Genomic DNA, 13,971 nt, shown 5'->3' with positions numbered 1-13,971 from the left:
CTTATTTAATAATTATTGACATTCTTTTGGTTTGATCAACCCGAACAACCTAAAAATAGGATTACAATCCAACCCAACTTCATAGTAGGTTTAATTATTATGAAAATTAAGAATATTTGACTTTTGCAACTGATGAATATTTAATATTTAAATTATATAAGATTTTAGTTATTAATAATAGCATGTATCATAGATAAAGGCAAAAGGGAGCTTGACTGCAAGACCCACTTGTCGAGCAGGGACGAAAGTTGGCCTTAGTGATCCAAAGGTGCCGAGTGGAAGGGTTGTCGCTCAATGGATAAAAGTTACTCTAGGATAACAGACTGATCTTCCCCAAGAACTCACATTGACAGGAAGGTTTGGCACCTCGATGTTGACTGTTTGCCACCTGGGATTGTAGTATGTTCCAAGGGTTGGGCTGTTCGCAGTGTGGCTGATCATCCTCTCGGACCAACCCAACTCAATCTAGGTTATGATTTTTTTAACTTAAATGAATAAGATTTTTTTGAATTAGTGGGCCAGTGGAAGTGAGGTTATGGATCACAAAATTCGTGGGCCTGGGCCTGGGCCCATTATTGCATCAGTCATGTGCAAGCATGATGCAACAGAAACCGTTAAATAAATACAGAAAGCGAATAAAAACGTCAAACCATATTAAAATAATTGAAAATAACTGTCACATAACGACGTGTCGACTTCTACAGCCGTCCGACAAATTTTATTTTTTAATATTTTAATATTTTAATATTTTATTATGTATAGTATGTTTTCTTGATGATGATGAGATGATTAGAAATGATGATGTCGGTGACAGTTTCCATTTTCTTCTTCTCCTTTCGCTGTCTTGTGCGACATGTCGTTTCATGCAAAATGGAAACTAAAACATATTAGGTAATATGTGGAAATAGGTTTTGTCTTGTTGTTAGGGTGGTCTGTGACAAAACGAATCTTATTACAAGTCGGTGTTGTTTAAATTTATTACAAAAGGGGAAATAGGTTTAAGATACAGTTACAAAATGAAATACAAAAACGGATTGATTCTCCAAAACTACCTATTTGTTACTGTATAGCTCTCAAACGCTCCTCCACCTCGACTGACAGCCTACAAACACTTGAAAAAGAAAGGGGAAAAGAGTACTCAATAAGCAACCTACTTGTAAGCTCTCATTATATCCTTAACCTATTAAGTATCCATGAGCCTTGCTCTAGGTTCTAGAAATCCGAGCGTAATTCCTTAGCTATCTAAGGTTCTAAGTAGATCTTGAGGTTCCAAGTGGTTCTCTTACCTGTTATAGACCCTATCGGGGTCTGAAAGCTATTTACTAGGTACTAGCGCTGCAAATCTCCTAAATGACGAATCTCATTTAAGAGTGAACAAACTTTTTATTCTCATGCTTAGTACTCTTACATAGCCCCAACAGTGAACTTTGAGTATCTTGATTTGAGGCGCTACCCTATTGCATCTCATAGGACAAAATGACATTTCATCTGAATACATATGTGTAAGGTTAACTGGCGACCATTCCATAAGAAAAGCTATACATGCAATATATGATGGAGAGACTTCATGTGCCTGTCAGCTACTCAATCTATCTAAGTCATCCCTCACCCCTCTCATGGTGAATTTACAGTAGAACGAGCCTGTTTAGGGGACCATTGATTGTTTCCACACACGATAGTGACACATAGTTGTCTCGACAAGCTACATTATCCGGCCTAGGTCTAGCCGATGGTACTTATACTACTAATTTGTGGAGTATATTTTGTTGTATAATAATTAGTTGTGAAATATATTTTTATATAACTATATTCACTTAGGATTTTTTTTTTTTTTTTTTTGTTTTTTTGTTTTTTTTTTTGCTGGTAATATTTTTCTCTTATTTTTAGGAGTTGGGTTAGTTCTCTTATTTTTAGGAGTTAGTGGGTAGCTTGTAGCATATTTAAATGTTGTGAACATGAATGAATATCACACTTTCAATTCCACCTCTATTTCTCACTCTTAACATGGTATCAGAGCACTCTTCTTCGCGTTCTTAAATATCAAAATTTTCTTTATTTTTTTAATGGCAGAATCAGCCAAATCCAACTTCAAAACTTCGTATATTGATTTTACACATTCTTATTGCATTCATCACTCTGATCAGCGAGGACATTCACTTCTTCTGAGACAAATTACCAATATTAGAGTAATCAGTTATGCACGTTTTTGTTGCCAAAAAGAAAATTGGCTTCATTGATCATATAATTGAAGAACCATCTCAAGATGAAAATTCAAAAGAATTTGAACTCTAGAATTAGTGCAACAATATGATATTATCTTGGTTTGCTCATTCAGTTGAAGTAGATATTGTTGAAGGTATTATGCACGCCAAGACAACTCATCAAGTGTGGGTTGATCTTCACGATCAATTCTCACAAAAGAATGCTCCAACACTTTTTTAGATACAAAAGTCGATAACAATGATGTCACATGGAACCATGACACTGTCAGCATATTTCACCAGGCTCGAAGCACTCTGGGATGAATTGGAAGCGCATCAAACACCATTTACCTGTAATCAACGCCAAGTACATGTTGATCAATCAGAAGAAAACAAGTTGATGCAACTACTGATGGGGCTCTCAATGAGTCTTGTAAAACGGTGAGATCTAACATATTGATGATGACTTTATGACCTAATGTGAGGCAAGATTATTCATTACTTGTACAAGAAGAGAGGCAACGTCAGGTAACTTCTGAACCTACTGAGAATTTCTCAGCAGCAGTGCAGAAGAAGACAACATATTCAAAATTCACCAAGGACAAATCATAGGACATACAGAAGATCGATGTCGAAAAAAAAAAAAAAATCTGGAAATGCAATACAAGTCAATCAACAAAGCAATCATGGATATTGATCATCGGTAAATATGGCTGATGCTTGTCAGTTGAATACAGAATAATAGTCACTTAATTTCATTCCAAATTTTTCTTATGAGCAATTGCATCAAATAGTACAAGCCTTATCTGCACTCAATCATTGTCCTTCTCGTAATTCTAACAGTTACATTAATGCTGCCGGTTTGTTTCCAATATCTACATTATCCATTAACTCTAATAGTTCTAATTTATGGATTCTCAATGGTGGAGCTACGAATCATATAATATCCAAAACTTCTGTTGTGACTGAACCAAAGCCTGCAATAATTTCTACAATAAATTTTTCTAGTAGAGAACAACACATGTGTCACATACCGACAATGTTTTCTTTAATCTTGACCTTAAATTAAACAATGTTTCATGGTGCGTTCATTCAATTTAAGTCTGATATTCATCAACAAACCTACCAATAACTTGAAATTTCGTGACACCTTCTATCCTGATTCTTATGTTATGCAAGACTGCTACAGAGAAGATGATTGGCTCGGGTAAGCAATTCGGAGGTCTCTATCATATTTCTTCATCTCCAATCAAATCTTTAGCTCATCAAGTATCCCAGTCATCTGATTTGTTGCATTTACGCTTAGATCATCCTTCATTTTCTCGTTTTAAATTTTTAGCTAATCAATTGCATCTTAATAATGCTACTTTTTCTCATGACGGTAGTATTTATCTGTTAGCAAAACAAACTAGGTTGTCTTTTCCAAGAAGCTCAATAACAATACATTCTTACATTGCGATGTTTGGGGACCTCATAAAATTCCTACCCATTTTGGTTTGTGTTTTTTTCTTACTATTTTTATGATTTTACTCGATGCACTTGAGTTTTTCTTATGCAACATAAATCAGAAGTACATCATTTGTTAATGAACTTTGTTAAATTCATTCAAACCCAATTTCACACTACTATCAAGATAGTACGATCAGACAATAAGGTTGAGTTCCTATCTTTCCAACCATTTTTTACTTCTTGTGACATTGAATTTCAGCACATTTGTGTCTATACTCCACAAGAAAATGAAATTGTAGTATGTAAGCATCGTCGTATCCTAAATGTAGCTAGGTCTCTTCTTTTTCCATCACAGGTTCCGCTTATTTTTTTTTTTTTGAGAGTTCATTTTAAGTGCTTTATCTTATAAATAGAACATCATCACCATTCTTATGTAACAGGACACCCTTTGAAACGCTTTACAACCGACCACCTACATTTCATCATCTTAAAATTTTTTGTTGTAAATGTTATGCAATTGTAGTACATCCTAAGCAAAAAATTAAATCTCGGGCAATTTCTTGTGTTTTTGTAGGATATTCTAGTAGTCACAAAGGTTACAAGTTGTATGACATACAATCTCACAAATTCTTTATCAGCCATGATGTTAAATTTTGTGAAGATGATTTTCCTTTTTCATCAGCTTCACAAACTTTGACATTAGCTCATTCAACTCCCATTTTACAACTCCATGATTCATCCTTCTCAAACATTCATTTTCCTCCTATTTTGTCAACTCCTTCACTTTCTCTTCCTCCTCCATATTCACTCACTAATTCTAATCTTGTCTCACTTGATACATCAGTTTCACTCCGATGTTCTACTCGTACCAAAAAGCCTCTAGCTTGGCATAATGATTATGAGATATTTTTTTGCAGCCAATCATTTAACCTCTAGCTCAAGTCCCAACATTGACACCAGTTATCCCCTTCATCATTATCTTTTATTCGCTCGTTTTTCTCCTATTCAAGATGCTTTTCTAGCTCTTATTACAGTCCAGACAGAACCTAAAACCTATGGTGAGGTAGTTGGCGACCCACTATGGCAGCATGCTATGAATGCTAAAATTGCAGTTTTAGAACATAATCATATTTGGTCGCTTGTTCCTTTACCACCTTGCCATAAAGCTATTGGCTGTCGTTGGTTGTACAAGATTAAATACAACTCTGATGGTTCTATTGAATGTTACAAAGCTCGGCTGGTAGCAAAACGATACACTCAAGTTGAAGGTATTGATTACAAAGAGACATTTTCTCCTACAACGACACTTACTACACTTCGTTGCTTACTCACTATTGTTGCTGCTCGAAAATGGTTCACTTATCAGTTGGATGTTCAAAATACTTTTCTCCATGGTAATCTAGACGAGGAAGTCTACATGTCTTTACCACAAGGTCTTCGCCAATAGGGGGAGAATACAATATGTCGGCTACATAAATCTCTTTATGGGTTAAAACATGTTTCTCGCAATTGGTTCTCCATATTCTCTACCACTATACAAAATGCAGGATACACTCAGACAAAAGCATATTACTCTTTATTTACGAAGAGTAGATGTACTTCTTTCACTGCAAATCTTGTCTATGTTGATGATATTCTGTTGACAAACAATGATCTCAAAGAAATTCAATATCTCAAGACTTGTTTACTCGAAAAATTTCTTATCAAAGATTTAAGAAATTTGAAATATTTCCTAGGCATTGAATTTTATCGATCTAGAAAATGAATTTTTATGTCTCAAAGGAAGTATGCTTTAGATATTCTTCAAGACACAGGTCTTACAACAGCACGTCTAGAAAACTTTTCTATAAAGCTAAATCTGAAACTTTCTTTAATAGAAGGAGAGAAGTTGAATGATCCAAGTAAATACAGACGGTTGATTGACAGATTAATATATTTAACTGTTACTAGGCCTGACATAATGTATTCAGTTCATATGTTTAAGTCAATTTATGCATGAACCAAGAAAACCACATTGGGAGGCAGAACGTACTCCTGGTCAAAGACTTCTACTACCATCTGAAAACAACTTGAGATTACAAGCATATTGCGATTATTACTGAGGTGGATATCGAACTTCTAAACGATTTATTTTTGGGTTTTGCATCTTCCTAGTAAATTCAATTATTTCTTGGAAGTCTAAAAAGCAAACAAATGTGTCAAGATCATTGGCAGGAGCCGAATATCGAGCTATGACAAATACTTGTTTAGAGTTAACTTGGCTGTGATACATTCTTCTAGACTTAAAAATTCCACTGTCCGAACCAGAATGGTTGTATTGTGATGATCAAGCAGCATTGCATATAGCAACCAATCCAAATTTTCACGAACTTACGCAGCACATTGAAATAGATTGCCATATAGTTCGGCAAAAATTACAAGCCGGAATCATCAAACTATGTTATGTTTAGACTAAAATGCAATTGGCATCACTAGAGCTTTGAGAAGACAACCATTTGATTTTTTTTAAAGTGTGATTGGCATAAATTCTCCCACTTGAGGGGGAGTATTATGAAATTTGATTTAAGATATAAAGATATTTGTGGAATATATATATATATATATATATATATATATATATATATATATATATATTTTTGTATAACTTCATTGGTAGCTTGTATCCCATTTAAATGTGAACATTAATGAAGATCGCATGTTCGATCCCATTTTTGTTTCTCATTCTTAACAGGAAATATTTACGAGTAGACCTAAATTGAGGTTTTATAGAGAATATAAGATCTGGATCTCTGAAATACAAATGTTCGGAGTATTTTCTATTACGTCTAATTGAATTAGATTTATTTTTATTTGAAATATGTTCGAAGAAACCAACCTATAAACTTATATCGAAGCAATTATTTGGCGCCACAATGTAACTTACAATTGTTTCACCACTACATGTGGAGAGAGATCCCTCCTATTAGGGTGCACCCAAAATACTGAAACTACGTTAGACAATCACATTAGTTTTACATTGGGTTCTTAATACTTTTATTTTGAAAACAGTAGAAAGAAAGATAAGAGTAATTAAAGGCAAGAGGGAGGCCGAAGAGGGCGAGAAGCCGAACCCTCGACGTTTTGGCATATCGAAGTTGAGGAGCCACTGCCATTGAAGACTAGGTTGATGTTGTTTAACACTATGCCTTGACATGGAAAAACTTGGCTGCATTTCAAAGTTACTGCCAAGTGCTCCGATGATGTTCCCCATATGTTTTCAAACTTCACATCTTTAATTTGTATTCTTGACACGCTCTGCAATCATTCACATTTCGATTTAGAATCATTCGTTATAATGTAATATCAACTTTGGTCGAAGCCAAACAAATTTCAAGATTCGTACCACTTTATTGTTCTTGCAAGCATTGTTGGGACAATAGTTTTGATCGATCATGATAGGGCGTTCGACATTATACATTTCGAGATTCACAAATGTAATATTGCTAACCACACTTGGATATGATTTGGACCATGTTTTGATCTGAACACCATTTGTCGTGCCAACGAATTTGGAGTCGCTTACTATGATTCCATTAATATTTGGTTCATCTGGGAACTTCCCGAGACTACCAATGCTAATTCCATGGCCAGGACCGCAATGAACGTTGGTTATTTTAACGTCCTTACTTCCACGGCCGAAGGAGATGCAATCATCTCCCGTGGCAATGAATGAGTTTTTTATGGTGACACCCGTTGACTTGGAAATGTGGATGCCATTCGTATTAGGACTTTCTCCTGGTGCTATTACTTTAACGTTATCAAACACTACATCATTGCATCCATGCACGTTGAAATGGTAGAGTTTGCTATTTACCGATGTTATGTCCCTGATCCTTAAATTGTTGATTGATTGGAGATTTATAGTCTACGAGAAATCAAACGTTATATTACAACAAATATGTCGAAAACAAATGGTAACTTATAGACTCACAATAGGAAGGCGACTGCATGATCCATATTTGCAGGTATTGTAAGGCCAAGCGGTTCGACCTCGGCCAACGAAGCGGCCTAGACCCTTGATAACCAAGTTGTTGACTCCATAGAATTTGAACCAAGAGTAACCTATGGCAAAAGCCTTGTGTGAGGAAGCCAAGAGATCGCCATCAACCTGCAGTTCAATGATGCCTTTGCAAGGACCTTGAAGCAACACGGGCAAGACCAAGAACCTCCCTACCGCTGGTACCAAAATCACACCACCTCCATTATTTGCACACGCTTCACTCCATGCCGTACGCAAAGCCTACAAATGAAATACATTAACATTTAAAATTTAAAACTAAGTACTTCTAGCACAATATTTTTCAATTTTCTGTTGCGAATAAAAGGTATCTAACTTTTATTTAAAGGGAGAAAATACTCCAACAATTCTACTCTTAACAATGTTGAAGATGGTTGGGAACTAGTTCCATCTGGGCTAATTTAAGGAGTGATTATGGATTTATAAGTAAGGAATATATCTCCATTGGTATGAGACTTTTTCGGAAACCTAAAACAAAACCGTGAGAGCTTTTGTTCAAAGTGGACAATAACATACAATTGTGGAGGTTCGTGATTCCTAACATGGTATCAGAGCCATACCCTTAACTTAGCCATGTCAATAGAATCCTCAAGTGTCGAACAAATGGTGTATTTTGTTTAAGGGCTCCATAGGTCTCAGGGGAGATTTTATAGTGTACTTTGTTCGAGGGGAGGATTGTTGGGAGAGAGTCCCATATTTGGCTAATTTAGGGAATGGTCATGAGTTTATAAGTAAGGAATCATCTCCATTGATATCTACTTCATTGTGGAGGTTCGTGATTCCTAACAAAAAAAATGTTCGATTACTAGTAACTTCTCTTAGAAATGTTGTACGACCAATAACTTCTCAAGATACTCTATGATAAATAAATTCATATAAAAATACTCCTAAGTTCATGAACTTAGGGTTAACTATTGATTTGATTATCATGAAATAAAGATGGTATGCGATGGATATAATATATAAGAGAATTGAGAGAGAAAAAAAGGGTTTCATAGATTAGTGAAGTTTGTGTACCTTACTGCTATCTGTTCTTTCATCAGGTGTGGCGCCAAAATCAATAATATTGAACACTTTTCTTTTGGCATAGCACTGGGAAATGCAAAGTAGAACAATAATGGACACTATATATCCAATTTCTGATGAACCTAAACCCATTTTGCTGTTTTGTTGCTACTTTTCTGCACTTTTATAACATAGTTGTAATGAACTAAAACAGAAACACTCTCACAACTGACCTATTTATTCCTTTATAGGTCAATTATTTGGTTAGGTAATTACCATGTTCATATTATTGCTAAATGTTCACATTTACAACAACGATTGAAATTCTTATGGAAATTAACTCAAAACCTCTTATGCCATACGGAACGAATTGGCGTATCCAAATTCTAAAAGTTGGGTTTGAAAAAATAGGAGTGTACATGGGTTGAGTTGGAGAAATCTTTTGAACGAATCTGAAATTTCGGGTTGGTGATCCAAGCAATCCGAATAAAGTTCACAACCCAACTCAACCCAATTTTCTATTTTCGGAATGGGTTGGGTTAGGTTGGGCTGTCGGGTTGTTATTTTTTTAATTATTTTTTAAATATTCTACTTATCTACATTACATGTTATATTAATTACTAAAATTTCATAAAACTCAAATATCAAATATTCACAAGTCACAGTGCATCACTAACATCGGTCACAACGTCAAATATTCTAAATTTCCATAATAATCTTATCAGTAGGGTAAAGTTGGTTTGTAACTTTATTTTCGTGTTGGTCAAGTTGACCCAATAAAAAAGATATCAACCTATGAATTGATTCAAATTTTCGATTTCTCAATATTCAACCGAACCCAAACCTAAATAAAATATAACCTAAACGGTTTGGATTGGATTGTCTGTATTCATCCGATTATTAGGTCATATGAACACCTCTATAAAAAAGAAGCAAAAACTTTGCATGCATGTATTAGAAATTAATTAAGCTATATTCCATGCATAATTTATAATTACTAGATACATGAATTTCTATATTTATGAATTTCTATTTTTATGAATTTCTATATTTTTAAGTTTCTTTTTTTTTGTTAGAGTACATGAAAAGTATGTATACATGTAATTTAATTTGTTACTTTTAGAGGTGTCTCTTACAAGATCCTTTCCCTTATTTATAACCAAGCCCAGGAATGCCAATTTAAGTAAATCATACAAAGTTGAATATAACATTTTTCTTGTGTACGGTCTTGAGGAAAATCTTATTTTCTTGAAAACGTGAACGTTAGAGTGAAGTATTATATGAGATCAGTGACGTATCGAACAAAGTAGTATCAGAGCGAACATTAAACAGTGTCATCCAAGCATATGTTATAGCCTCATTTTTTTGTTGTTTCCAAGGAAATAATTAAAGATGTTGGAGTAAAAAAATAAAGGTTCTTCATATATCTTGAGATATTTGAGACATTACTTAAAATGAAGAATAAAAAGACATTATTTTTATCGACCAAAAACTGTTAAAGCGGCATGAGGTGCATTGCTGAATCTATATGAACGAGAAGATAAGGTAAAAATGGTGAGATTCCAAGCACTTTATGCAGATTTTGATACAATTTGAATGAAACGTATTGAAATTATTGAAGACTTTTTCAATCGTGTTATCTTCGTTGTTAATCAATTAAGATCAAGTTGTAAAACAATTGAAGATCTAAATGTAACTTCTTGTTTTTTAGGAAAATATTTTATAAATTTAAGAGATAAATTTGAATGGATTGAATTAATTAAAATTATTGGAATTTAATTTGAGTAAATTAGATTTAAATGAGTAATGTTAAGATAATTAATTTAAAATTTAGTCATCCATTTAAATATAGATCATAGACAAAATTTGGACTTTAATGTCGGAAAATTTAGAGTTCAACTTGGTCAACCTAAATTAGGGTTTGTATTAAAAACATATTAAAGGCGGGTCAAAGTCCACACGTTTGTCAGAATCTATGATAGGATGCTCGATATAGTCCTATTTACAAGGATATGATCTTTGGAGGTCGTTGGCAAAAGTGAAACTACGCTGTCAGAAGAGGACTCTAATGGCACCATGCACAAATGGAGAATCAAAGCAGGTAAAATGATGTTTGTCTTGAAAACCATAATCGAAGAAGAAATGTTAGAACACATTTTGGATGACAAGACACCAAAAGAAGCATGGGACACGTTCGTGATGTTGTTCTCAAAGAAGAACGATATGAGGCTACTACTTCTGGAGAATGTGCTATTATTAATCTCACAACGTGACATGATGAATGCTCAGTACTTTCACAAAGTCAAGTTGATCTATCGGGAGATTATTGAACTTGACCTGAAATCTGCCATTGGAGAAGCTCGAATGAAGAGGATCATTATCCATGGATTGCGACTAGAATATAGAAGCTTTGTTATTGCTGTACAAGGATGACCCGCTCAACCATCACTTGTAGAGTTTAAAAATATGCTAGTCAGCAAAGAAGCCATGACTAAACAAGTGGGAGGCATCACATTAAAGGGTGAAGAAGAATCACTCTAAACAAGTGAAAGAGAACAACAATAAACCGTCTACGAAACATGGATACAAAAATGGTGACAAGGGAAGAAGTCACCAAGGAACTGCACAACTAGGGAGAGCTCAGAAGAATGACAACAAGAGCTCTCATGGGAAGAGATTTAGAGGTATTTGCTACAATTGCGGGAAGAAGGGCCACATGTCCAGGGATTCTTGATCCAACATGGAGATGGAGGAGGAGTGGGATGTAGAGGCAATATGTTTCATAAAAGAAGAGGAGCTAGTGCTCATGACGATGATCAGAAAGGATATCGAGTACGAGGATGACTAGATCATTGATTTAGTATGTTCAAACCACATGATTGACGATCAAAGTAGTGCAATGGAAGTGGGGTGACCCTCAGATAAGGATGTATTACCAGGCTTGGATAACATTGAAGAAATTCTTCCACAGAAGATTAGGGAGCAAACTCTACACATTTTCCTAAGTGTTGATGTTCTTGAAGATCCACGTGACACTAATGTTAGTGAGCAAGAAGTGACTCAATCAAGTGAACTTGGTGCAAATGAAATGGCACCTCAACAACTTAGATAGTCAGAATGAGAAACATCACAAAATATGACTTGACAGCAAGCAATAGAGGGAGGAATTATAGCCTTGGAGCATATAGACCAGAAGATGTCGAATCCATCCATTGCAAATGGATTTAAAAAATAAAATGTAGCTCAGAAGGATCAATGAAGAGATAAAATGCTCAGACTATAGGGTTCTCCCAATAATATAGACTAGATTATGATGAAACGTTTAGTCTAGTGGCGAAGATCACTATCGTACAGGTTCCTCCAGCACTTGCGGTAAATAAAGATCGAAAATTATGGTAGATGGATATGAAGAATGCTTTTCGGCATTGAGAGTTGGACCGGAGAATCTACATGAACCAACCAAATGGATTTGAAAATGAAATCGGAGTCATTAGTCAGTACATGCAAAGTTCGAAGAAGGCTCATTTGCATACGGCTCGACAAATCTTGCAATATGTCAAAAGTAAAACCGATCATGGTCTTTTGTTCAAAAGAAGTAAAGATTGCAAGCTAGCTAGATATTGTGATGCTGACTATGCAAGAGACCACGATACTCGAAGATCAATCACTTGGTATGTTTTCAAGCTTGGTTCGAGAATAATTTCGTGTCGTAGCAAAAAACAAACAACAATATCATTATCAACTACAGAAGCGGAGTACAGAGCAACAGCTAGAGTAGCTCAAGAAAGTATATGGCTGAAACTCTTAACAAAGGATTTACATTAGAAAATTAACTATCTAATACCACTTCATTCGACAAAGAATCTACAGTTCGCCCCAAATTTTTTGCTAGAACAAAACATGTGGAGATGCATTACCATTTTATCAAAGAGGACATCTTCAAAAAAGAATAGGGATGACCAAGTGACAAACTTGTTTACAAGAGGGCTGAACACTGACAAATATGAGGGCTTTCCAAGGAAGAATACTAAAATATCATCACTAATTCTATAGGTCAAGCTTAGTAATTTTATGAGTCAATTGTATTTTCTTTTAGAGAAATGATTTAGATATGGTAGGAATATAGATATCTAGATATTTTAAGAAAATGATTTAGGTAATAATTAAAAAAAAAAAAGAGAAAAAAAAAACGATTCTGGAACACAAATTACTAACCATTTTTTTAAACTTACTACACAAATTGGGCTACAAATAACGTCTTTTAATAAATCAAGTTTATTAACTCACAATATCCCCATAAACTTAACTTGATTCTTCCCTTCAGCAACTCCTTCACGTTTGCATATTTAACCCTTGCTAGGGTCTTGATGAGAGTATCTCCATGTTACTCTCTAATCTAATCTTTGCATGTTCACTAATCTAATCTTTGCATGTTCACTGATCAACTCTATCTTCTTTAGTAGAAATTTGATTCCGCACCATGCAATTTCTTCCAACTCCCCTCTTCTACGCAAGAACTTCATCTGCATTTAGAAACTTTGGGTAAAGTACTCATTTGTTTTTTAATCCTCCTCTTTAGCAATACAAGTTCTTCAAAAGTTTTGGGGACACCATTAGTCGCAAGCAAGTTTGATGAAGCAACTAGGTATTTAGTAGAGTGAGTTTGAACTAGTTGGTAATTGTCACCATTGTCATCATTGGATTATTGTTTCTTTTTAGGTTTTCTCTAGGCCTCTTTAATCGAGATGACAAGTTCTATATCCCATTTTTCTTATGGTCTGGTGGCATTTCTCTCGGCCTCCTTAGTTGAGATGATAAATTTGATAAAGTCACAACAATTACCTAAATTTTTGTCATCTCAACCAAAGAGGCCTAAATATTCAGTAGAGTGGGTTTGAACAAGTTGATAATTATCACCCTTATCATCATTAGATTCTTGTTTATTTTTATGTTTTCTCTAGGCCTCTTTGGGTTGAGACGACAAGTTCTATATCTCATTTTTCTTATGGTCTAGTGGCATTTATTTAGGCCTTCTTGATTGAGATGATAAATCTGATAAAGTCGCAACATTTTTCTCGGTGCTGCTTTATTGATTTAAGTGTCATGCAGTAGGATACCCATCTTATGATAGGAAAAGCTACGTGGATAAGCACAAATAACATTAGACTCACGTTTGATTAGGGAATGATTTCATGAGCTTGACAATTTTTTGTTCACAATTGTAGTACCTCCATTCCCTTGAGAAAATAATGGAGCAGG

The 13,971-nt window shown here is 34.8% G+C and overlaps 1 protein-coding gene across 1 annotated transcript; it reads right to left on the bottom strand.

The window, feature by feature from the left end:
• Window positions 1-6,719: 6,719 nt before the first annotated feature.
• On the bottom strand, window positions 6,720-8,865 carry LOC111810461 (exopolygalacturonase-like). Its single transcript, XM_023697168.2, has 4 exons — window positions 8,725-8,865; window positions 7,621-7,929; window positions 7,033-7,554; window positions 6,720-6,944 (listed from the first exon to the last, which is right to left on the bottom strand). Exons 1-4 carry the CDS (start codon window positions 8,863-8,865, stop codon window positions 6,720-6,722), a joined length of 1,197 nt encoding a protein of 398 aa, XP_023552936.2.
• Between the last annotated feature and the right edge of the window lie 5,106 nt (window positions 8,866-13,971).

Source organism: Cucurbita pepo, chromosome 14 (assembly GCF_057944985.1).
Source record: "Cucurbita pepo subsp. pepo isolate OVF chromosome 14, ASM5794498v1, whole genome shotgun sequence".
In the NCBI taxonomy this organism is placed as follows: Eukaryota; Viridiplantae; Streptophyta; class Magnoliopsida; order Cucurbitales; family Cucurbitaceae; genus Cucurbita; species Cucurbita pepo.
Note: the sequence above shows the minus strand (reverse complement) of the source record. Positions and strands in the feature narration are given on the sequence as shown.

Coding starts and splice junctions, on each gene's coding strand:
- LOC111810461 (XM_023697168.2), bottom strand. CDS start 8,865: ATGGGTTTAGGTTCATCAGAAATTGGATATATAGTGTCCATTATTGTT. Junction 7,930..8,724: donor AAAGAACAGATAGCAGTAAG/GTACACAAACTT, acceptor TTTCATTTGTAG/GCTTTGCGTACGGCATGGAG. Junction 7,555..7,620: donor CATGCAGTCGCCTTCCTATT/GTGAGTCTATAA, acceptor GATTTCTCGTAG/ACTATAAATCTCCAATCAAT.